Below are 24,313 nucleotides of genomic sequence, written 5' to 3'. Positions count from 1 at the left end.
TTGTGACACTAAGTTATCACTTTGCTGAAGTTATTATTTTCAGTTTTTTTATTTTGTGAATCTGGTAATAACTTAAGATGCTAAGTCATTTTTTTTAGATAAGTTATTATTTTCAGAAAAGTTAATTATTTTGAAAAAGCTCATTATTTTGTGACATTAAGTCCTCATTTTGCTAAAGTTTAGGATCATTATCTTTGAAAAAGTTTATCATTATTTTGTTGAACTAAGTAATTATTTTCAGATACTCAGTCATTATTTTGAGGGAGTTTCACATTAAAATGAGTTACATCATTTTTGTTTTATCACTTTTGCATACATTAACTTCCATACTGTTAACTGCAACCTGGAGGTTAAACATAAAAAATATAAAAAGATATATATATATATATATATATATATATATATAATAAAAAATAAAACGAGTAAAAATTGAAAATTAACGTGGTAGTGCGAGTGGATATGCTTTAAGGATTTCTAACTAGTTGACTTTTTTCTGTGGGAAAAAATAGAAACATTTTAGTAAAAGTATTACTCAAAGCAGAGTTGTGTTTTTCTCAGTGTGTGTGTGTGTGTGTGTGTGTGTGTGTGTGTGAGTGTGTGTGTGACCCCATCTAGCGGGCCCGGCTGGTATGAAGCTGTCGCTGACGTCATATCTGGAAAACGAAACTGACGATTTGGAGTTTCCCGAGAAAACCTCAACACTTCCGGGCTGCAGTCTGGCGGTACTTAAAGAATAAACAGCTGGGGCTGAATCACACACATCAGCTCTTAGTGACAGCGCGAAAACGATCTGCACGTCAACTCGACGCACCTGCAGCGGCTGAAACCTCGCCACGAGCCTACAGGTAGGTAAGCCGTTATTAAAAGAGCTGTCAGCGCTGTTTACACATTTAACGTGAGCTTTATCGCTCTGTAGTAAAGTTGTTTGCAAATGTAAGTCCACAGCTGTTGGTTTACAGCCTTTCTGTCACACAGTCACAGGGAAATGTAGTAACTGGCTACTGCATCTATTGACAGAGGGGGGAAGTAATTATATAACGGCTACTTACTGTATAATATATAGTATAGTATAGCTACATGCTGTAGCATGTTAAATTTCAGAGTTGATGTGGTTGCAACTGAGTATTTCCACTTTTTGATAGTTAACTTTTACTTTAACCCTTTGAAATCCGGACATATTGGCTTGATTTCTTTCACAAATACCAGAAGAAAGCAACTGCAAATGACCCATAAATTCACAAGAAATTAGAAGAAAAAAACCTGAAAATTAGCACAAACAAACAGTTAAACAACAAAAGTAAAAAAAAAAAAAAAAAAAGGAAATGACTTGGGGAAAAAATGCTTGATAGTTATAATAATTCTGTAAAATAATTCTAATATTTATAAATATAATTCTTAAGAAAATTTTCTCTAGCATTTAAGTAAATTTTCTAAATCTACTAAAAGTGATGTTGATCCATGTTTCAAAGGGATAAATGCAACATTACAAAAACAATTACTGTATCTAGTATTAATATTCAACTCTTGAAGGATGTTACTGTGATAATTAGATATTAAATTACTTTTCATTATTCATATAATTTTTTCATTATTGTTTTTATCATACACGTATTTTTGGTATTGCATGTTGAACCACATCTGGCCTCACATTGGCTTGCTTCCTCTTTCTTGCACCTTAGAAATTGCAAATATGAGTTTCCCAGCTGCACCGTGGCACTGTTGACGTCAGGATATCAATGCTGAGATACTGTGTGTTGCTTAATATATCGTATACCTTTTATAAACGTAATGCAGGTGGGAAAAGAAAAAAGTAATCCTCCATTTTAAAAAAGTACACTATGTCAACATACAGAAGTGATTTTTATATTATTTACTCCTGTTTACTTATACTATTATGTAAAACCTCAGGGAGCTATTTTTATTAATTCATTTTTATATTTAAATTTTTCTGGACAGTATCAGTAGTAACCCTGAAAAACACTATCAGCTGAACCCTAATCTTTAGGTAGATAAGTTTCACATAGATAAGTTGCTGCAAAAGGCAAAATATTATTGATTCAAGGTAATGTGTATTTTAATTTTTGAAATAAATCAAACAATAATTTGGTGCCAACTCTGCGGTAACTATGACAACCCCTGAGGGGTTTCAGACACCGTGTTGACCGGTTCTTTTTAATATAAACCTATAAATATAGATAAATAATTATGGTTATAAAACATCCAGCTTGGCCCAGTGCTTCAATAAAGCAACATTGCTGATTTGGATAGGCTTCAGACTTTTAAATTTAATAAATATTATTAAAATATCACAAAACTTGTATGAAACTAAAAGCAACGACAGAATTTTTAAAAATTGTCTTTATTATAGATGATCTGAGAATCAATTTACCAATGATTAGGGATGCCAAATGGAGCAGCGATGATGCTGCTGACATGACACTCTTTCTCCGCCACAGAAATGTCTCATTCTAGACCACTGCTCATCCCGTGGCTGCGGGCCCAGATTGACAGCGAGAGGTATCCCGGTGTCCACTGGACAAACCCGGAGCGAACAGAGTTCTGTGTCCCGTGGAAACATGCTTTAAGACAGGACTCCTCTGATGTTGACATCCTCATCTTTAAGGTAATACACAAAGTCATCATGAATAACATAATATTAAAAAAAAAACTTCCGGCCGTCAACCTGCGTTCTCCCTGCAGGCCTGGGCAGAAGTGAGTGGCAATGGGCGGGCTCACGGGGACTCGTCAGTCTGGAAAAGGAACTTCCGCAGCGCCCTCCGAGCCAAAGGCTTCAAAATGGTCAGCGACAGCAAGAATGATTCTGCTAACCCCCATAAAGTGTTTCACTGGCCGGATGAGCTAGCTTCAGGAGGTGAGGATCTACCAGGGCGTCCGTAGACCACCACCATTTGGTCTTTTATCGCAAGGGCGTAGGTTTGGTTTTAACACTGGGAGGGACACATGAAACGGGGGTCCTCTGCCAGAAATTTCTGAGCATTAAAAACTCAAAGGACAACTTTGGCATTTTCAACATGGACCCTATATTCCCATGTATATGTGTCTGAGAGACTGATGTGAGCAACAGTTTTTGAAGCAGCAGACAGCCGTGCAACAGACTGCAATGTAAACAAATAGAGCAACTGAACACTGTCATTGTATCGTAATTAAAGTGGTTATTTTTTCTGCAGACAGGCTCAGATTGTTTTTATGTGTGGCTGAAGTGTCTCTTTACCTTGCGCTTGATGCAGTCTATTTGCTATTTTCTTGTCAAGTGTCTCACAAATCTCAAAAGATGTGACTTGTTGCATGAAGACATGCAGAAATGTAAGTGCGAGTTGGAAAGAGCAGTTTCTCTTCCTGTGAGCTGAGCTGAACAGCCAATCAGAGTAATTTCATTCACCAAATGGCTCCAGGGCCGCTGCCACTAATTCAACATGCTGATTCAGCCGAAAAAAAAAGCAGACGAGGGTCAATGAGGACCAAGGAGGGCGGATGGCTGATTATCAGCTTGGTGTGTCACGGCCTTAAGATTTCAGAAAATAGGGTCCAGGTTGAAAAATGCTGATTATCCTTTAATTTCCTGAATTCTGGGGAATTTTTATGCACCAATTTGTGCATTTTCACCATCAATTTATGGTTAACATAGAGGTTCTCTTGCTACTTTCATTTATTGTTTGGCAAATAAACATATTCTTACTATTGAGGGGGATGTGTCCCCTGAGTCCCCCCTGAAATCTACACCTATGCTTTACTGTAGTGGATAGCAGGCATGTTAAAAAAGGACTGTTCCCTCTGATAAATTGTAAAAACAACGTAATGAGATGTGTATGTGACATGTCATTAAAATGACTTGAAAACAACAGAGCAGCTTTTTCCTGATGTGGTCACATATAGCACATATCTGATCACCTCCTTACCTGATTTGGATGATCATTTTACTGTCTAATTTACATACATCCATGTCTGGATTTATTTCTCTGTAGTCGAGATTTATCAAGGTAGTATGCAAATGCAGAGCCTATACCATTTGTAAAGGGGATTAGAGAGGAGATTAAAAGGGTGTTTTTGAGGCGAATAAATGATAAAAAGATAGCGAGCTGCAGATGTTAACTAAGCTCCTTTGCTTTCGCTCTCAAAGCTAACTCTTCTGCTGGATCCCAGGACCAAGATGACCTCGATTTGCTTGAGGATATCGGCCTTCCAACACCAGAGGTAAGTGCTTGTGGGTAGTAAAATGTAAATGATATGAAATTAAGACACATTATTCAATAGATTTCGTGTGGACTCATTAAGATGTGTATCTTTCATATCTTAGAGCCATGCCATCCCATGCTTAGATGACCTTCTCTATCTGCCAGAAGGTAAGGAACTGGAACCCAGTGAATGCATTTTATATCTCTGAAATTTCCTTTACCCTGCTGAAACCTCCTGAGCAAATAGGCTTGATTTCTTGCAAAAACATTGGAAGAAGGCAATGAGCATCTTAAGAGAAAATGACCTAAAAATTAGCACAATAAAAAAGAGTAAAAAGACAATTACTCAAAAATTAGACAAAAAAAAAAAAAAAAAACAAAGAAAAAAAAGAAAATGTAATGGCCGGAAAAAGTGCCTACATTTCTGTAGAATAATTTGAAATATACAATTATGATAGTTATTTCATTTTTTGAACATTTTTTCCCAAATCTATTAATTTCCTCTACTTACTTAAGTGCTCAGTGCCTTTTTCCCATGTTTTCAAGAGAAAGCTAAACAGTTTGCAGGGTTCAAAGGTTTAAATACTTGTGAAGGCGTCTGAACACAGCACAAAAAAGTAATGTCGATCCAAGTTTCAAAGTGTTAACATTCCCAGAAATGGCTGTTAATTTGGAATCGTATTTATGAATATTTCTTAACTCATGGATATTTGCCAGCAGACCCCTCTGCCAACCAGGATATTCTCCAGAAGTGTCTGAAGGGACTGAACATTGGCCCTGAAGCAGGTAGGACTTATCAGCTCTGCTCGTCATTTCCTCCTCACTGCTGCAGTGAGCACAAAACCAGAGTATCCAAGTTACTTTTTTTCCTACAGACAGTTTTTTCAGTTTCTCCAACTTTTCCACAGAGGGCACCGCAGGCTTTGAGCCTCCTCCTGAGCAACAACAGCTCCAAAACGCGATTGTGATTGGTGGACATGCGTTGCCTGGGCAACAGCAGTATCCAGTAACGTTTGAGGGTGCAGTCGGTGAAGCTGGGTTGCCTGAGCAACCGGCACGTCCAATGGAGGGAGCCGTGGGAGGGGCCTGTGATGGGCAGTTGGTGGAGCAGTTCCTTCATACCATCACCAAGACCAGTGATGGAGATACTTTCAGTAAGTTGGATTTCACTGTGAACACGAAAAGGAGACTTTACACAGACACTCAGAAAATATGAGCGTAGAATATCTTCAAAAAGGCCGTTAAAACAGTATGACCTGTCAATGTGAATAATATCAGTCATAATTTGCAGCTTGAATAACAGGTTTTAAACAGAAATATAGCTAATAATTTCCTTTTGTCATACAGTTCTCCTCTTTTTGAATCCACAGAGACTCAGTTCAGGATAACAGTGTACTACAGAGGGGTGAAGGTGTCTGAGCAGCTGGTGGAGAATGAAGTGGGAATCCGCCTAGTTTACAGGTAACATCAAAATAAAGCTTTCATCAAAGGAAACACATCTCACAAATGTTCCCAAGTTAAGTTTAATTAAAAGAATAGTTTAGTGTTTTGGGAAAACATAATTTTGTTACTTGCCAAGAGTTAGTTGAGAAGATTGATACCAGCCCCCAATGTCTGTGAGGTGAATATGTAGCTGGAGGGAGCAGCCAATTAGCTTAGCTTAGCATAACAGAGGAAACAGAGGCAAACAGCTAGCCTGCCTCTGTCCTAAGGTGCAAAATCTGTTTACCATGAAGTTCATTGACTAACACCAGACTAGATGTTTCCCCCTGTTTCCAACATCGACGACCTCGAAGGCTAAAAAATGAAACCAAAGTGCCAAAAATTGCAGTTCCTTGAATGGCCACTTGAGGCTGATGTCAAGAGTGAGTCCATCCTCATAAACCACCATGATAAAATGCCCAACTCTACAGCAGAAATGAACACGTGTACAGCCTACAAACAGTTTTGGTCTCTACAGCTAACTTTTGATAGTCTTGACAACTGTACAGGGATACATTTTTATATAACTCACTCATTTAAATTTAAATAAGGCGTAGAGTTATGCATAATCAAGGGCTAGGTCGATTTAAATGACAGTCAGTGACAGTACAGTCAGTTGTTAAGTCACAGCTACAGTGGTAATGATAGTCAGGTAATGTAACCACGGTGTATCCCCAGATTCATAGCGTATAGGCATAGCCGTAGCTGTCGCTATTTCTGTTTGTTTTCAGTTCATAAAAGCTGTAACATTGTAACATTTTGGTTTGCATGAAAACTGAAAAATGCTCCAAAGAGTCAGATATTAAGTTTCTCCAAAAGTACATTTTGTTTAATAGCTTTAGGTCTGTTTCTTGCAAGCAAAAATTAGCATTAGCATGAGTTAACCATCACTGTAAATGCAGGTTGCAGATTGGTAGCTAGTGTAAGGGTTAGCTCCACGTTCTTGTCCAAATATGATTGCTTTTGGCTTCAAAAATCCAAGATGGCGACAGTCAAACTTGAGGCTTCGAAATAGGAGTTTACAAAGCAATGGTGTCATGGTGGCTATGTCCTTTGTTTTATACAGTCTCTGGTCTCCAGTCTTTATGCTAAGCTAAGCTAACTAGCTTCTAGCTCTAGCTACGTATTTATCTTACAGATATGAGAGTGGTATCGATCTTATCTAACTCTCGGCGTGAAAGCATATAAGCGTATTTTCCAAAACGTTAATGTTGTCAGGTCTCTGCCGTGCACATAATCGGCCTTTCATCTTAAAATCTACTCACTAAATGTTGTCTTCACAACAGGCCCGAGCTCACTGGGACAGTTTTGGATCACGACTCAGGCCTGTCGGTGGTCTCTCTGCCAAGTCCAGGAGTAATGCTGGATCAAACCCAAGCCAACCTGACCCAACGCATCCTGGACAGGCTGGAGGGTTTGGATGTGGGTGTGTCGGGCCATGTGGTGTATGGACAGCGATGGGGTGAAAGCAGAGCATTTTGGAGCTTCTCCAAGTTTGACAGCAGCAGACAGCCTCAGGAGATTTCTAAACTGCAGCCTCAACCGCTGTACCAGTTCAAGGATTTTGTGCGAGGTCGGTGAAAGGAATAATGTAGCTTTTAGTTCAGTCTGTGAATATGTGCCGTATCGTGCCTGTTGGCTTGATGCAGTGATTTATTGTCCTTTCCCTCCAGGAATATTGGACTTCATTGATGGGAGAGACTGCCCTCCCTGCTCCCTGTTCTTCTGCCTCGGGGAGAAGTGGCCTGACCCAGACAACAGGCCTTGGGAGAAGAAACTCATCACGGTGGAGGTGAGAGCACCTTTGAATTATTAAAGGGCGCAGACAGTGTTGTGCTCTCACAGACCTTAAAGCAGTATTTCAGTTTGGCAGAAAAGGGTTTTTTTTTTTTAGCTGCACACACCTCTATCAAATTTCATGAGTGATCAAACCCCCTAAATTGCCCACTCAAGGGAGCTGTAGTCAGCGGCACTTTTCAAAAGGCAATTTTGTCTCAGTATTGATTAATAGCAGTGAGAGAACAAAGCCTCAATACCGGTGGTGACAGCGGATCCCTTGGGTGTAAAAGGTTTTTCTGCTCCTGAGTGTCCACAGAGGAGTGCATGCTGAGAAATGATCAGCTTAGACAAAAAGTTGCTTTAGAGACAGCAGCTTGACACGTCTCATTGCGCTGGCTTTCTCGGATTTCACGGCTTCTGTCGAGCTCTAATTTGCCATCTCGCTCTTGTCATTGTTGTCATTGTATCTTTTTTTCTTTTCTTTTCTGTCTCAGGTGGTCCTGACTTCAATGGAGGTACTGAAGGACATGGCTGTTGTAGGCGGTGCCTCCTCCCTGCAGTCTGTGGAGCTGCAGATGTCCCTCGAAGAGATGATGGAGATGTACTGACACATTCTGCTGTGCAAAAGGAAAGTCCTTGATAACCTTTTGGGTTTCTTAACCTTGACAAAAATGTCTCAGAAATAATTATGTTTACATGAATGTTAAAGTCTCGATTCTGCACCAAATAGAATAGATCAGGTAATAATGGTGGTATTAATAATGCTCTGGATTTGCTGATACTGCACAAAGGTAACACTTGTACCACATTTAAACATGAATGTGTGCTTTTAAATCCATTTATACGTCATATTTTAGCATAAAATCAATCTGGTCATAATAAGACTATGACCAGAGTGTTCTCACTGGATCTTTTTTACATGTTTAGTAATATTATTGGTGCTAGTGATTCTGAAAACACATTTCTGAGACAGCATGCTGCTTTCTGATGTGAAGAAACTGAGCTACATAATAGATCTGTCTCTGAGTGAGAGGTAAGCAGGAACTCTTTTCAGAGGCCTGTCACTCTTCCTACACTCTGGCCTTGTAAGTAATGTGTTTATGCCGAAATAAACTGATTTTTTAATATAAAACTCATCAGAAATACAATGTTGCGAGTTAGTGCTGGGTGGTATACCGATTTATCCAATATAGCGTTTGTGAAGTTTTCATATGAAATGGATATATCAGATACGGCATACTGCTGCATTGCAGAAAACACTTGCTGCGACTCTTCAATGCAAATGACAGTTGTCATAAAATGAAACAGATGATTTGGCGATCCTTACAGACCAACTCTTGACAGTCAAACAAAAAATGTTTAAGTCAGATCACATTGTATCATGATGTTTCAATCAAAATCTAATTAAATCATGGATTTAGAGAATCATGCGTGAACTCCTGACAGTTAAATAAGCCACTCTAAATCTATATATGGGGGGGGGGGGTGCTCCAATATACCATAAAACCACCAGAATCTATAAAATAAAATACAGTGATACAAATTTTAGGTCATATCGCCCAGCACTAGTGTGAGTACAGTGAAATGATTATACTGTAAGAATACTTAAAACATCCAGTAAACAAATAATAGTAAAGCCTTGAAGTCAACTGTTCAGCCGAAGCTACAATGTGTAAGTTGATTTAAGAGCGCAGATGTGATCAGAACATCTGTCTCTGATCTTTTATCATATGAGAGAGTTTTAGCACAGTATACACCTGAGCACAATCTAATTCACTTACTGTATGTGCTGAAACACACCAGAGACTCTTTCGGAAAAAAAAGCAAATATGCTGTGCAGATGTTTATTTTGTTTTTGTGTATCAGATGGAGCCTAAATCAAACTGTGTTGAAATGCACGATATATTTACATACAAAATGCCTTCAAGACTTTATTAAAATATTGGATAATATTATCATGTTTTTACTATGAAATCATTTCCTTCTTACTTTATACTCAGTTCAACTTAAACCAGTGTGACCTTGTAGCTGCTCTATGTTATTAGTCTTAATTCAAATAACAAAAGATAAGAATTAATAATGGAAAAAAAGCTCTTCATATCCTTTTTTGAGTACGCTGACTTTTGTGACTTGTTGCTTCACTTCCGTGCATTTACAACACATACTGCACTGTAAAACTTTAGAAATTACATATTTGAAAAATAAAATCAGCACACTGAATGAATTGATTTGATGTGTTTCAGTTCTTCTCTCCTTCTGCTTCTCCATCGTTATCTGACTCAGACTTCCTCTCCTCAGCGAGGGAGTTTTCTCCCAGTCCCGACATCGGCACCAGTTTACCCTCTGAATCCACTCCCATTGGCTGGATGATGCTGTCTCTGCAAAGCAAATGAGAGTGAAAAACATTTTATTAATTAAAATTGATCTTTTTTGTTCTCATTTAATCCTGGGTTTTCTGTTTGTAGTCCTCTCTTGTGGGCTTTATTTAGGGGGTTTTCCGTTTGTTTTTCCTTGTTTTATATATTCAGTCATATTTAGTTTATACCCTTTTTTGTTATGAAAGTCACACTCCTCATGTGCAATGACTTGTGTTACTTCCTGCCTGTGTCTTTTGTTTTCTGTCACGCCTGTCCTCTATCAGTCTTGTTAGACTTTCCCTGCACACCTGCTCAGCGTTGTTTGCTCCACCCTAATGGTCCCCACCACACCCTTGTTAGCCAATCCCTGTGTCTTCCTCCTTTTGCCTGTGCCCATCTACCTCAGCTGTGTCTCGTTCTTGTGATTAGTTGTGTAGTTGTCTTTCCCCCTCTCACAGGGGAAAGTCCTGTGTTTGTTTAAACCATCCACTTTCCCAACCTAAGTCCTTATGCAAAGCTCTTAATACTACTTCCTCCTTCTCTACTCCTAAGTGAGTGAATGCGTCCTGAATGAGTCTTTGTCACTTCACTGACCTGGACAGCTTGTTGAAGAGCATGATGAGCCTCCTGGCCTCCTCCTCCTTCTCCTCCTCTGTCATGCCCTCCATGGGGTCTGGCTGCTCCGCTTCCACCCGCCCTGTCACCGGGTTGATGCGATCTTTGACCTGTCGGTACTCCTCAGTGTCCGAGTCAGAGTCGCTGGAGTACTGGGCGTCAGAGGTGAGGGGCGTGGACACCTGGCCGCCTAGCAGACCCCTGGTGGCCAGCAGGCCTGCTGCGTTACCGTAGCCTGTGTACTTGACAAAACGGCCCACTGGTAGAAGTGAAAGTGATGATCAAAAATTTATATTGGGGAAAAAAACTTAGTTTTCGTGTGTTAGCTATGTACACAGAATAGAAAGATTATAATTAGAAAAACTAACATTTTCAACACAACACAAGGAGCCACTGAGACATGGTGTGCAGGCAATCATGGCTTAAAAACCATTTAAGTGTATTTTTAATTTTAGCAAGGAGCCCAAAGTTTCCAAACAGAGCGTGATAATGTTTAGTTGTACCATTTTCCTTGCAGAGGACAAAGATGAGGTCAGCGGCGCAGTGTTTGAGGTCTGTATCCAGGTGAGTCATGAGACGGATCAGACGACTCTTCACTGTGGAGCCCTCCTCTGGCCTGTGTGACGCGTCTCTCAGAGGCGGCAGGATCTAATCACAGGGAGAAATTATGGCTTCACTTGTCTAGTTTAAAAAATAACCCAAATATTGTGAGAGGCAAACCACACTCAGAGGTGTCATGATTTTGGGGGGTTTTACATGTTTCCTGATGTAATGGCGCGTTTCTCTGTGGGCCCGGCAGCTCTCTGTCAGCAGATTAAGGATTGGTGTCAGCTTCTCTTTCATCTTCTCACCCTGAGAGGCAGGAGAAGACAGGGAAGACTCCTTCAGGTTATTCCACTATCAGCTAACAGTCACACCTTTAAACTCAACATTTTTAGGCACAATATTAAAGCTTGGCCACTTTAACATTTAACTCTGCATATGACTTTCTTCCTCACCGACTCCAGGCGTCTCTCCATGAACAGCACCAGGGTTTGGACACAGTCCATGTTGACCCCCTGGCACTGCTCCGAGTTTGGCTCCAGAGGAACCATCAGCAGCACATCCAGACACTGCAGAGGCAGCGCTGACAGCAGGTTCACTGTGTGACTGAGGGATTGAGATTACAGGAACAGAGAGCCGATAAAAGAGAGCACTCAGTGTTTGGTTCAGTTTAGCATCATGGATCATTGAGTAAATGCAAGAAGCAGTAAAAGAAACATATACAACAAATACATTTTTGTGTGTGTCACTGTTTTACTACTTCAGATTTAGTTTTTTTTTTAAACATTTTCTTTGTGCTGTTACCTTGTCAATTACCTCTTATTTACAATTTGTGTATTTCACTTAGTTGTCCTGTATTGTTACTATAAGCATTTTATCTATTTATTTATTTGTTTATTTTTTTATCTCTACATTTATAGGTTTTATTTTGCCCCTGGTGTTCCCTCACTCATAGTAGCATCTTCGTAAAAAAAGAAATAAATAAATAACATTAATATCCCAGCCCAAATATTAAAACCATTTCTAGCAAGCCTTTGTAATGTCCAATTTTTTTTTAGGATCACTTGAATGCATCACCTGACCTGGTATCTTGCCATTGTCTCATTTAAGGCAGGTGTGTGAAATTAGTCAATAAGGAAGACACTGAAGCGGATTCAGTCTTTAACTGCCGTGTTTTTTGGTCAAATCGGGTTTTATTGTTTGTAAAATCACTGTTTTTTTGTTTGTTTGTTTTTTATGCCCTTAACTTTGTTTACCTCCAATCATCGTTCAGTCAATCAACACCCAGAGAACCAAAGATCATCAGAAACAGTGAGTAACCAAAATACAGGGCATTTGGATAGCTGTGTTTAGTCTCTGTGATTAAAACATGACTGGAAGTCCAGCTCTGAAATTGTTCTGTGAATATTTCTCTAATATTCAATACATATTGCAACTTCTGATCAAACCATTTTAATCTTTATGCTTAAAATAACTGGTTAGATCTTGACCATTTCCAGTTTAAGTCAAACACACTTCCGCTTTAGTGCAGATTCAGATAATTTAGTTGTTTCAACAGCAACAGATATACTGTAGATGGAAATTATGGTGCACTCAGTCATTCCTTGATTTTGCAATGTGGGATTACAGTTGGATTGAAGTTGGACTTCATAAAACTCCTGATGGAAATCCAGGGTGCATGTACCCACCTCATACATTAAAATGAATTACTTACATTTAATATCTTATGAATAAAAATCTAAATAATAACATTTAAATGTTTCTCTTATTTACATAATTTGTGCCTATATTGTATATACTGTAAAATTCTACACCATAATATCTTAATCATTCTAAAATTTTATTTTGCCATATATACCAGTAGAGCTCAAAAAAGTGATCTGAGACATTTGATGCAAAAATATGCATGATATTATATTAAAAAAATAACAATGTGACACCAGCATCTTCAAATGCATCTGCTTCCTCATCAGTGATACTGATTGTCACTGCAATTTCCTTCCTATCCAACTTTGATTCATGCTCACCCCTGCAGAGCATCAGTGTCATCAGGAAGTAAACACTTCCTCATCAGGCAGAGGCGAAGGATTGCCACAAGGTGTCGGTAAAGAGCTGCATCATCCTGAGGGAAGAGAAACAAACCTGCTGATCATTTTTCTCATATTTTATCTTGATGGCTGACAGCTTTATCCTGGACTCATAGTCACTGACCTCATTGGGCTCCTGCCTGTGGGAGCTGTATGTGATGTTGAAGAGGATTTTGAGGATCTCTGTGATACACTGAGCAGCGTCCGGTGAGATGGGTGCTGCTGCTGCGTCCAGCACACACTCATACTGGTCCTTCCACTGAACCTCCAGGCAGCTCTCCAGAGCCGCTGTGAGGATGGACACACCTCCCTCCTGGACAAGCAACATAATGAGAGTGAGAGCAGGAAGGAATCCAGTTCAGAGGTGGAAAACATTAATCATTATTAGAATAAACTAAATGTTACATAATAAACAAAAGGAGATACACTTTAGGGGATTGTCATTGTAACAAGAAACTTATATAGTAAATATTTAGTACAGCAACTAGATCTATCACAAGTATTGAGTTATCAACTTATTGAGGTCAAAAAACATTATTTAGTTTATTTACATATATTGAACAATCTCACACAAGTGTTTGAATGTGTGTTTGTTATGAGAATGTCATTTATGTTTTAGCCAAAATGATGCTGGAATTAACAGAAGGGTTTCATAGGTTATTCCTTATTAAGGAATGACTCTCTGTACCCCTGTACCAAATATTTAATATTTATTTGAGTGCAATTTTTCCTCAAAAAAGCCCTAATGTCTATTTTAGTTTTGCTGTTGTTTTATTTCATGTCTATTTTGTTTATGTTTATTTTATTAATTTACAAAGCCGACTATCACAAATCACAATTAAAAAAATCATTTAGATATTGTTATATCATTATATGGTTGATCGTGATTTTATCTGTTACCTTAAAGTAATGCTCTTTTCTCATCTAATCCGACAGTTTAACTAGTTTTAAAACTTGCATATGCCCTCTTAGTCATTATATCTACGTTATTATTGATTATTGATCGAATATTGAATCCTGTTAATATTTGTCCAAAGTATACAAATAGTTATTCCTACAATATTGTCACATCCAAGAGGGAATTTGGTTAGAAAAAAAAATAAATGTTCGATTCTGTCTCCTCGGTTTAGCATTCATGACGTGATTTTGAAGAGATTTAAAAATATCAAGATATATATTGTGTATCTTGATGTAGCCAAAAAAAATATTGCAATATAATTTTCAGCCCATATCGCCCAGCCCTAATCACAATATGCCCCAGAGAACTATACAGCATATGACATCCCTCTGTCCTTGGACCCTTACAGCAGATAAAGAAAAACAAAAATCCCTTTAACGCTGGGATTTAACACTTTAATGCATGAATATTCTTAAGACTTATAAGATCATTGCTTTTATATTATCATTACATAATAAAAATGGTATAAAAAAGTCAGAAAGTGACAATAATAATGTTTATTGAGGTTATTTCAGTGACATCATGTCATCAAACAGAACTAATACCATAACAGGCCTAAGAGAAAATATAAGTGACGTTACCTGTTGAAGCTGAGTGCTGAGCTCTCGCCTTAGTGCAGTAATGAGGAACATGAGACGTAGTTCATAGAACTGAACACTGGAGGGCGATGAGCCACTGACACTGGACGACAGACGCTCTGTGAGGCCACACATGAGCCTGATGGAAAGAAATAACAAGAAGTTAAGCGTCTGGAAACATGTCGATTTGCACAAAAGCCAAATGAAGGTTGTGACAAAGTAGTGTCACGGTGATTAGCCATACATTATTTTGTCTCAGCTGCAGTGGAAATACCCTAAAGTCACATAGGACTGTCTACATTTGACCATAATGTGCAGGAAAAAATGACTAAATGAACATGCAAGTTACAGATCCAGCAGCTGCGTTGAGCAGCAGTTTGGATTGTTTGTGTTTTTGTGTGTCCTGTGAGTGAGCACACCTGAGAGCACTGAACCTCTCCTGCGCCCAGGTGCTGTTGTACACCACATTACACAGCACTTTCATGGCCTCTTTTCTCTGTGCCTCCTCTCCTGAATTCCCCTCGTCCTCCTCTTCCTCCCCCTCTATCTTGCTCTCCCTGCGGTCCCTCCTTCCTCGCTCCAGCATCTTGTGATGGACGCCGCCTCTGTGCATTTCGTTGATGCTGGTCCTGTGGCTGCCGAACCAGCTGAGGCTGTCCAGATCTCTGTCGCTGTTGGCGATGCTGATGTCACTCTTTGCATCCTCGTCGAAGCACTCTTCGTTTTGGTCACTGGCTTCAACATTGCCTTCGTCGTCCTCGGTGCGAGAACGCAATGCTTTGGCCTGGGCAAGAGAAGCGATGATGTTATCGTAGAATTCACAGTCAGGGTCGCTGGATTCGTCGCTTGCATCGGTTGTGGTCAGCCCGGCTAGTTTGGCCAGTGTCAGGAGAGCGCTGTCTGTCACCAAGGGGCCCAGGACCTTTTTGTCTCTGGAGAGGATCCTCAGAGTGCGTAGAGACACTCTCAACAGACGACATTTAACTCCTGTTCTTATGAACCGCACCAGGACAACAGCTAAATTCTGAAGATGTGAAAATAGACATTTAGATTAAGAACTTATTCAAAGGAACAACGAACAATCCCTCCGGACAAGAAGAAAGTGAGTGTGTGAGGCACCTGTCTGAGGAGGAGGCCTTGATTCTCCTGGTCGTAGTCGTCACAGTCAGAGTCAGAATCAGTGTAATCCCTCACTTTATTCTTCCTGAACTGGTACAACAGAGTAAAGAAGAAATAAAATCAAATACAGTTTATAAAAAAAGGTTTAACTAAGTAAGTCTAAACTGTGGCAGCACCGTACCTCTTCTAGTTTTCTTTGCTTCAGGAGGTGGACAGTCAATTCAATGAAGAGTGCAGCAGCAAAGGGAGGAAATATACAATACATATTTGTGTCATCACTGTCAGTATGGGGCAATATATCATCAAGTGTCATATGCAACCATTGGGAGTTCACCCATTTGTTCCTGGCAAAGACTTTACAAAGAGCTTCTCTGTTACTGAGGGACTGACAGACAAAGGGCAGGGTTGACCCCGATGTTATGGATCACATTAGTCAAATAGTTAACTCATTGTTCATCAGTAGGTTGAAAGATGAGTCAGTGTTTGTGAATCTAAAAAAAAATATTTTTATCAGAACATAAAAGTGTGAAAAGGTACTACACTGTGTAAGCTTAAATTAATATAACAATAAACACAATTTAAAAATAATTTAAATACATTTTGAAATCTAATTAAATAAATCAAATAAAAAAAGTAAATTAAATTAAATAGAAAAATGTATATAAGTTCACTCAAATATAATCAAATAAAAATGTTTAAATTCCAAATTAAATAAAGTAAAAAAAACCAAGCTATATTAAAATGGTTGCAATTGATTTACTGCAATTAGATGAACAATTAAATTCCTTATAATTAAATTAAACCATAAATTAAACTGAAAACAAATAAAATGTCCTAGTTATTTTTAAATATTGATATTTGTTATTCAATATTTAATTAAATAAAAACTAAACTAAATTGTACATTTAAAAATTAAATATTGAATTCAATCAAATTATTGCATTGAAATAAAAAAATACATAAAAAATAGGATTAAATTAAAGTTCAACTAAAACACAAGAAACTCTTGTGTTTTAGTTGAACTTTAATCTATTTTAATAAGATTAAATTAAATAAATATATTATAATAAAAGTTAATCGATATCAATACAAATTATCATAAAACAATTAGATTGAAGGGTTGAATAGATTAATGTGCAGTATGCTGTTATTTAACCGCACTGCCTGGGCTCAATCTGCCTAAGCATGCTGTGAGAGAGGATCAGGAATAACTGATACAGCACAATTACTAATCACAGACAGACTGTGGAGTGGGGGTGGGGAAGAGTGGAGGAGATGGAGGCCTCGGGTGAGGGGGGTTAAACAAAGGTGAGGTTTAAGAAACACAGGAAGTTATGTGATGCGATAGTTAACTTTCTCTCAGTGCATCACGAGTGCATTACCAAAAACAAACTTACTTTCCTTCGGTCCCTCTCCTCTGCATCAAAGAAGAAGCACTGGGCATACTGTAGGAGAGAAACAATGACAAAATAATGGTCTAAGCACCAGTGTATCGTCCAAAAACAAGTATGTGTCAGCGTCTGTGTGCTGTTACCTTTTTGTTGAACTCCTGCAGCTGCGTCTGTACACCTTTCTCATCCCCCTGCTTGATGCACTGGATAATCCCCTCCAGGTCCACATCCATGCTTCCTGCGTATACACACACACACACACACACACACACACACACACACACACACACACACACACACACACAGGCGAGGAATAATCATTCAGGCTATAACAAAATTAAAGTTACACAACAGCAATAATGATGAAAATGGTGGGTGACAGAGGTTATGCATGATTGAGCACATAGGTACAAAAGAACACATCATGGCACAGTATATGCTGGGTCTGATATTCACCATGAATGTGGAAATAAAAGCCAATGAATGTGACATTCAAGAGCAAAAATGACAGACTTTCAGTTAAAAAAATAAAACAAACAAACAAAAAAAATCCTCATTCTACCATCATATTGTCACAACAACTACATTATTTCGATCACTGATAAATGCTCCGTGGCTAATAAAAACTGAATTTGTATCTTTTACAGATTTAGTTGTCCATGCTGAGATGTGTTTAAACAGACATAAAAAAAGACTAGAGACATTATGCAAGTTTAAATCCATGTGTTTCTAAACTTACCTTAATCAGCCAGGTATTATAAGACAGATTGATGATAAAATACGTTATTTGTGCCAAAATCACCTCAAGTCTGCAAACCCAAAGTGCTGTGACCGCTTCGACTTTACTCCAACTCGCCTCCCAGTGTTTCTCAGTCCACGTTTGCACGGTACACAACGCTCTGCCTTTGCATTTGCTCAATTCACTTGCTTTCCAGAAACCCTCATCCACTCAGCATATCTCTGCATCACTCTCTCTCTCTCTCCCTGTCTCTCCCTCTCTCTCTTTAATCCAAGAGAGATGCCGGAGCCATGGCGTGGTTATGCTTATAATCCACTAATGGACTCTAAGCTTATATCTCTCAGTGTTGACCCTCCAACCTACAGGTTTTCCAGACTTGTGTTGCACGCTCTCTCTGTTTGGCTTTAACACACTCTTTCACTCAAATCTCTTAATAGCGCGGGAATCACTGAAATAACCATTAAGAGTTGTTTTTTTTTTTTTTTTATCACGCCTCTCCAGCTGTTGCATAACCACACGGGTACTATTGATGGCTGAACAAAACATGACTGAGAAAGGTATCTGCTAATCTGCAGTAAACTATGAAAACATTAATATTTCTCAGCTGATGGTTTATAGGCCGGGAGCCAGGTCTGGACCTCAGGATGTTTTCAGCTTTTCTTTTCTTTTTTTTTTTACTATAACTTCCTGTTTGCCTGTACTTTGGGCTATCAAAAGCTATGACCCAGAGTATGACAAACGGTGAGGTCAGGTGGGGGGAGCCTCACTGATACAACCCCCTCTTGCAAGGTGGCAACGCTGGTATCTTGGATATTTTAACCTCACTTAAGCATAGCAGGGGTAATTTGGGATGTGTCATCCATGTTTATATACAGTCTATGGTCTGTGCACATCAGATAATTAGTAACACCGGTAAAATAAAGTTTATTAGTGTGTGATTTTGATATGGGAATCTTGTTTTCAACTAGCCAATACTTTGACAGCGGCATCAGATTCAGAGTCAGACAAGGTTACAATCTCTTGCATAATATGTTTGCATAATGTGTCCATTGACAGCCACCTTTAAAATGTCACTCTACTCATAAACTACAGATGGTATCGAGCTACATGAAATCAACTGCGACAGAAATTAATCTGCAGTTAGGGATGACAGCAAAAATATTGTTCAAATTCAGATTTTATCCCAATAAATCTGCTGTATTTGTTTTCAGCTTAACTAACCTACATTCACCTGTTATTCACACAGTACTGTGAAGATAAAGTACAACTTTGCACGCTTGTTGCAAAGCGTCTTGAGTGCCCTGAAAGACGAGCTGTGTGAGAAGATGACATACGAGTGAATGACAGGCTTTCCTGGCAGGATGCTCACTCTTGTGCCCAGTGGGTAAAGGAAACAGGGCCACTGAAGTGGCCGGCTGGTGGCTGCAGGCCTACAACAACAGGATGCTCGCTACGTCAGCGAGAGCAGGAGAAAAGTCAGAGGACTCTTGACAAAGTGCTTGCATGAAAGTCAACGCATATTCCTTCAAGATGAATAGACACTTGAGATGTGGGATATCAACAAGTCAGCGCTGAAAGAGACTGATGACCCTTTGTGACTTTTACAGTAACTTGGGAAAAACAACCATTTTCACTGACGTACACAATCTGGGATTCTATGATTTAATCATCCTGACACATACTGACATCACAAAGAAGTCATAACTGCTGGGATACTGCATGTAGCCTACAATAAACTGAACTCCACAATCTTTCAAGGGTCAATGCACTTTAAGGGGAATAGATTTTGGCAATATTATGAATCTATTTTATTTATTTATTTTTTTTGTTAAGCGTATGCTTGTAAGACATAAATCCTTTGTTAGATGTTTATTTGCTTATGAGTGTTAAATAGGGGTTAAATAAAGTGTTACCATTTAGGTAAATGAAAAAAGCACAATTGTTCATAGATTATGGATTTTTCAATAGGTTAGGAGAGAAAAATATATATCTTTTAGAAATATTTGTATTAATATTTCTTTTTTATTCCAAGATTTTTTAAAAAATATTTCTTTAGAAAATGGTTGGAAGGGACTTTTATTTAAAAAAGCGTTGATCTACAGGAAAGATCTTTTCATTTGGCTGCCTATGCAGAGAGACACAAACATTTATTACAATGGTGCTACCTGACCAGAGAAAACATCAGAAAAGGGCTGTGGAATTTGCTTTTGTTCAAGAGGTAGAAACCTCCCAAAACTCCCAGAATGCACTGTGCTGTACCAGACCAATAAATGTTCACAGTGGTGGGTGACATAATGCAAGTTTGCTCGTCCAAAAAACAATATGACAGCCAACAAACAATTGCATATTACAGTTAAACAGTGAGCTAAAACATGTTTCTGAAAATGTTTTTTGGTAGGATATCATTTTACTGTTTGAACTGAGTTTGAGACATAGAGAGAGACGCCCCTCTCGCTCTCTCTTGATCCGCTTCTATACTCTTTTTGTCCATGGTTATGGCAAGCATATAAAAATTAGGTACAATCTCTAGTTTGAGCAGCAGCCTTAGAGCCAGCAAGAATCACAGATGTTTTGCGTCATCCAGTGGAGTAAACGACAAAATGTATAAGACCGTGACAGTTAATTTACAAATACAGCCCACACTGTTATGAGGTAAAGCTGGTTTTCATTGCAAAATGTGATATTTACATAAATTCTCAATATGGATTCATAATCACCTTTAAATTTAATTGCAGACAGCAAAAAAAAAAAAAAAAATCCTGATACTCTTCAAGTAGTAACAGTATTGCAGGAATACAACTAACACATTTTCAACATTGGGTAATTTGATCATTTTCTTGATTAATTAAATAATCATTTGGTGTATATACTGTCAGAAAATAAAATGCCCGTCACAATTTACTAAAGCACAAAATTATGTCAATAAATAAAACTAGAAAAGTTTACTTTTTGCTCAAAAAAGGACAAACAATTATCAAAACTGCTGCTCATAGTTTTCTCTCTGTTTTGTTTTCACCCTTATTGGTAATAACGTTTTTTTTTTTTTAAATTCAGGTTTAAAATGAATGTGCCCATGTTTTTGTAAGCAATTCCCAATCTACTCAAAGCTTGGCTGCAGATGTACAGGAAGTGATTTACATGAGAGTCCAGACAATGCTCTCTTTTGGCACGTAATCCCAGCCGTCCTGCAAATTGTAGGAGGGAATCAACAACATTTGGAGTAATTCATAGCTTAATTGTGAAATCACAAGACTCCCTCAACATTTCACTGCTACTGCTCTCATATGCACGCGCGCCACTGATGACTCAGTGCACTGCTGACAACACAACCTGCCCAGATGGTTGTCACAGGAAAGGTTCACAATAGAGCCGAGAGGGGAAGTTGTGATTCACAGAGGCTGGGAGAAACAGAGTGTGGAGCTTGGAAAAAACGTGACTCTGACTCCCTATGGATTTACTGTATTATTAAAAGATTAGAAATAACTAGATAATTTCCTAGAGAGATGATAGGATGTTTGGCTGTGTGCCAAACCTGAAAAAAAATCACAATTTCTTATTTCTGTGGCCATTTTTAAATGTAGAGAGCTTTGAACAATATCTAATTGCACCACATAATCTGAAAAAAATCTTATCTTTGAGGAAAGGTCGTAACATCAAGAAGTTGTTTTTGAAACACTGTACGTAGCGGGATGTGAGTGAAGGACATTTCAGGAATAAACACGCTGACGGCAAAAGTGACTCAAGGGAAAAAGGCACAGGAAAAATGGGGCGATAAAGAAAAGCCTGGAGGAGAATTGGGGTTATTTTGGGCTCTGCGGGCTTCCTGCAGGTGATGGAAATGAAAGAACGATTTCTAGAACAATTGCTCAGCAGCAAGTGGAGTGAAGGAGGAGAGGGATGGAGGAGGATGTGGATGAGGAGGGGAAGGGGGTCAGTGTAGCAAAGAGGGAACATCGAAAATCAATGTAAACATCACAGAAGGGACGAGGTCACCTCAAATATAAGTACAATCTTGGTGGTTTGTTGTTTAAAGGTTGTTTGTGTAAGAATTACAGCTCATGTAAATAGACAATAAAACTGCCATCCTGACTGATTAATTATAAGTGTGGGAGTTGGTGTGACTGTATAATGACTTGGTTACAGACACACCCCCTCACCCTGCCATCAACCTATAAAGGACCAGGAGCACAGAGAGGTGACAGACTTGGGCATCCAACAATCAAGAGACTACGATTGGTTTACTCAAAAAGCCACAGCGGGTTTTGGAATTTACTTGTTTGTAAGTTTGCTCTATTTTCATCTAGTTACTCTATTTTGAACAGGTGTCTAATTATTTTTTTGTCTTGTTTTGTCTTTTCACAATTTCTTTTGTCTTTATGATGATGACTGCTATTGATTTGTGTAGACCATTTGTTAGGAATAACAGATGTTTTCCTCAGCATCACTCATGGTTTTTCTGCCACAGGCCAGTGCGGTATGGAGATAGCTGTTCTGCTGCTGCTGACTGTGCCTTTGAGTGCTGCCACACCACTTAGAGCAACTCACAGGTCAGTGAAAAACATCAGTAAATATACAGCTAATGATGGTGGGGGAATACTTACAGTAACCATAATGATGTGCCACCCACTAATCTATAAATGGAATATCACAACTGCCTAAAAAAAAGAGGAATATGGAAAGAAAGAAGGAAAACCTAGACTATATATTAGTTTTTCTATATAATATTGAAAATAAGATTTGGTTGGTTCATGCAATGCATATATTAATAAATTCCATTGTTCTAATGCATCTACAGGTCAGACGCTGTCCTCCCAGAGGACGCTGTCCAGGTTTCAGAGGTGAAAACATCAGAAGACACACAAGAGCAGCATGCTCAAGCACTGAAGATCATCCCGTTTCATTCAGAAGACAATCATCCAGACCTGGAGGCTCTGAAACGCAGGTATGAGAGAGGATATATATTCAGAAATCAGAAATCAGCCATACCCGTTACACTCACTCTGATGTGTGGCATAGAGAGTTCTAATAAAGTAGAGATAAAAAATATGAAAACAAGACATATGTAAAATTGTAAATATATTAAACATGTGCATTTTGCTATACCTTTTAAACACCAGTAAATAAAATATTGAAAATTTAAAAATATGTATGATATGATAAGCAAGTACATTTTTAAAAAGTGCATTATGCCAAATAGCAATGTAGTATGTTAAGAAGTTCCGGTACAAGGAAAAGTTGAAAACTCTATTAAAATAAAGACACTATTTGTTGCTGATGCAGAATAATACAGCATAACTAGTGTTTTCAGTTCTATTAATTCTGGCTGTTTGCAAAACCTAAATTGTGGGTTTTGGATTTATTTGGAAACTGGACATAATTTTATAAATGTATGTTATTTTTTAAAAGTCTGAACTTGAGCTAAAGAGCTGAAAACATAAGCTTTCATACATCTTTAATATTTCATATCTCAACGCACTCTCTGTAGAAAGTTAATGGTGCAGGATTAATGCAGCATAAATACTGTGGTGTTAATTTCAGCTCCACTAATTATAGCTGTAAGCAAAACCTAAAGTGTAGGTTTCTGATTTTCATTTGTGAATTCATATGTTTAAAAAGCCTGAACTTTAATTTTATTTTCTCCTCTCCATCACTGCAGCATGCCAGTTAAGCTTCGTCCCCGGCGTGCACCTCAGCGTGGGTGCCAGCTCGGCACATGCCAGCTCCACAACCTGGCCAGCGACTTATACCACATCAGCAAAACAGAAGGCAAAGATGAGTCTAAAAATGCCAATGACCCGCAGGGTTACGGCAAATAGAGCCAAGAAGGATGATGGCACTTAAGGACTGAGGAGGTTGAGAGTTCTCAACATGGTCTCCATCTATTAGCAACCAAATATCTCTGTGTATGTTCTGACTGACTGGTACTTATTATTATGGATTTATGCTAATGAAACACATAGATTGTGTTAATACCGTGTGGAATGTTTAATCATATAATTTTATAAAATGGAAATGTATCTATATTTAAATGCATTGTACAATAAATATTTAATATAAAAGAGTGTGTAGAGTTCTAGTTTATGCATGTCTGGACTGAATTGCAAGACTTCTGCAGCTTGAATGCTACTAACATTGGCACTTTCCATGGATCATTAGCTCCATTGTCTTTTAGGAGATGGTAGAAGGGCCCTGAATAATTAAGACTCAGAAACTGCCTCATATGCACAAGCGAAGATTTTAGAGGGGACACAGGGGACATTTCCTCCTTGATATTTAAAACATGTGCATATATATATCAATAGAAACTACAAGAGCCTAGAATGATATCAGTTTTCTTGTGCTGTGCAAAGATTGTGTACACCTTTTACAAGTATTTAAACCTTTGAGCCCGGAGCAAATTAGTTTTATTTCATTTGATAACATAGGGGGAGAGGCACTGAACAACTTAACAGGAAATGTCCTGCAAATTCCA

At 38.5% G+C, this 24,313-nt stretch overlaps 3 protein-coding genes across 6 annotated transcripts; 2 read left to right on the top strand and 1 right to left on the bottom strand.

The window, feature by feature from the left end:
- Positions 1 to 688: 688 nt before the first annotated feature.
- irf3 (interferon regulatory factor 3) lies at positions 689 to 9,682 on the top strand. 2 transcript variants are annotated; one of them, XM_042507754.2, is made up of 11 exons: positions 689 to 845; positions 2,457 to 2,623; positions 2,701 to 2,872; positions 4,139 to 4,212; positions 4,316 to 4,361; positions 4,914 to 4,979; positions 5,102 to 5,347; positions 5,564 to 5,654; positions 6,962 to 7,248; positions 7,349 to 7,467; positions 7,949 to 9,682. In XM_042507754.2, exons 2-11 carry the CDS (start codon positions 2,459 to 2,461, stop codon positions 8,060 to 8,062), a joined length of 1,380 nt encoding a protein of 459 aa, XP_042363688.2. In that variant the 5' UTR covers positions 689 to 845; positions 2,457 to 2,458; the 3' UTR covers positions 8,063 to 9,682. The 2 variants fall into 2 exon arrangements, with proteins under 2 accessions (XP_042363688.2, XP_042363689.2); XM_042507755.2 differs by having other exon boundaries at positions 692 to 849.
- Positions 9,373 to 18,099, bottom strand: LOC121958670 (chaperone Ric-8A). 3 transcript variants are annotated; one of them, XM_088069774.1, is made up of 14 exons: positions 17,885 to 18,099; positions 17,246 to 17,340; positions 17,109 to 17,156; positions 15,893 to 15,910; positions 15,712 to 15,801; positions 15,012 to 15,616; positions 14,596 to 14,731; positions 13,181 to 13,369; positions 12,997 to 13,091; positions 11,425 to 11,575; positions 11,183 to 11,278; positions 10,930 to 11,074; positions 10,406 to 10,685; positions 9,373 to 9,832 (listed from the first exon to the last, which is right to left on the bottom strand). In XM_088069774.1, exons 2-14 carry the CDS (start codon positions 17,333 to 17,335, stop codon positions 9,694 to 9,696), a joined length of 2,082 nt encoding a protein of 693 aa, XP_087925900.1. In that variant the 5' UTR covers positions 17,336 to 17,340; positions 17,885 to 18,099; the 3' UTR covers positions 9,373 to 9,693. The 3 variants fall into 3 exon arrangements, with proteins under 3 accessions (XP_087925900.1, XP_087925901.1, XP_042363687.2); XM_088069775.1 differs by having other exon boundaries at positions 17,905 to 18,099; XM_042507753.2 differs by having other exon boundaries at positions 17,842 to 18,098.
- On the top strand, positions 12,100 to 23,902 carry LOC148186336 (uncharacterized). Its single transcript, XM_088069776.1, has 5 exons — positions 12,100 to 12,280; positions 21,985 to 22,120; positions 22,307 to 22,388; positions 22,637 to 22,783; positions 23,498 to 23,902. Exons 1-5 carry the CDS (start codon positions 12,206 to 12,208, stop codon positions 23,655 to 23,657), a joined length of 600 nt encoding a protein of 199 aa, XP_087925902.1. The 5' UTR covers positions 12,100 to 12,205; the 3' UTR covers positions 23,658 to 23,902.
- Positions 23,903 to 24,313: the final 411 nt, after the last annotated feature.

This window comes from Plectropomus leopardus, chromosome 19 (assembly GCF_026936395.1).
Source record: "Plectropomus leopardus strain MGB_pleo_1.0 chromosome 19, ASM2693639v1, whole genome shotgun sequence".
NCBI lineage: Eukaryota > Metazoa > Chordata > Actinopteri > Perciformes > Serranidae > Plectropomus > Plectropomus leopardus.
The sequence above is the reverse complement of the archived record's forward strand: the minus strand, read 5'-3'. Positions and strand labels throughout refer to the sequence as shown.

Coding starts and splice junctions, on each gene's coding strand:
- irf3 (XM_042507754.2), top strand. CDS start 2,459: ATGTCTCATTCTAGACCACTGCTCATCCCGTGGCTGCGGGCCCAGATT. Junction 4,362..4,913: donor CCTTCTCTATCTGCCAGAAG/GTAAGGAACTGG, acceptor ATTTGCCAGCAG/ACCCCTCTGCCAACCAGGAT. Junction 7,468..7,948: donor AGAAACTCATCACGGTGGAG/GTGAGAGCACCT, acceptor TTTCTGTCTCAG/GTGGTCCTGACTTCAATGGA.
- LOC148186336 (XM_088069776.1), top strand. CDS start 12,206: ATGCCCTTAACTTTGTTTACCTCCAATCATCGTTCAGTCAATCAACAC. Junction 12,281..21,984: donor ACCAAAGATCATCAGAAACA/GTGAGTAACCAA, acceptor ACTTGGTTACAG/ACACACCCCCTCACCCTGCC. Junction 22,389..22,636: donor CCACTTAGAGCAACTCACAG/GTCAGTGAAAAA, acceptor ATGCATCTACAG/GTCAGACGCTGTCCTCCCAG.
- LOC121958670 (XM_088069774.1), bottom strand. CDS start 17,335: ATGGATGTGGACCTGGAGGGGATTATCCAGTGCATCAAGCAGGGGGAT. Junction 13,370..14,595: donor TCAGCACTCAGCTTCAACAG/GTAACGTCACTT, acceptor TTGCTTGTCCAG/GAGGGAGGTGTGTCCATCCT. Junction 11,576..12,996: donor GACACTGATGCTCTGCAGGG/GTGAGCATGAAT, acceptor TCAATCCCTCAG/TCACACAGTGAACCTGCTGT.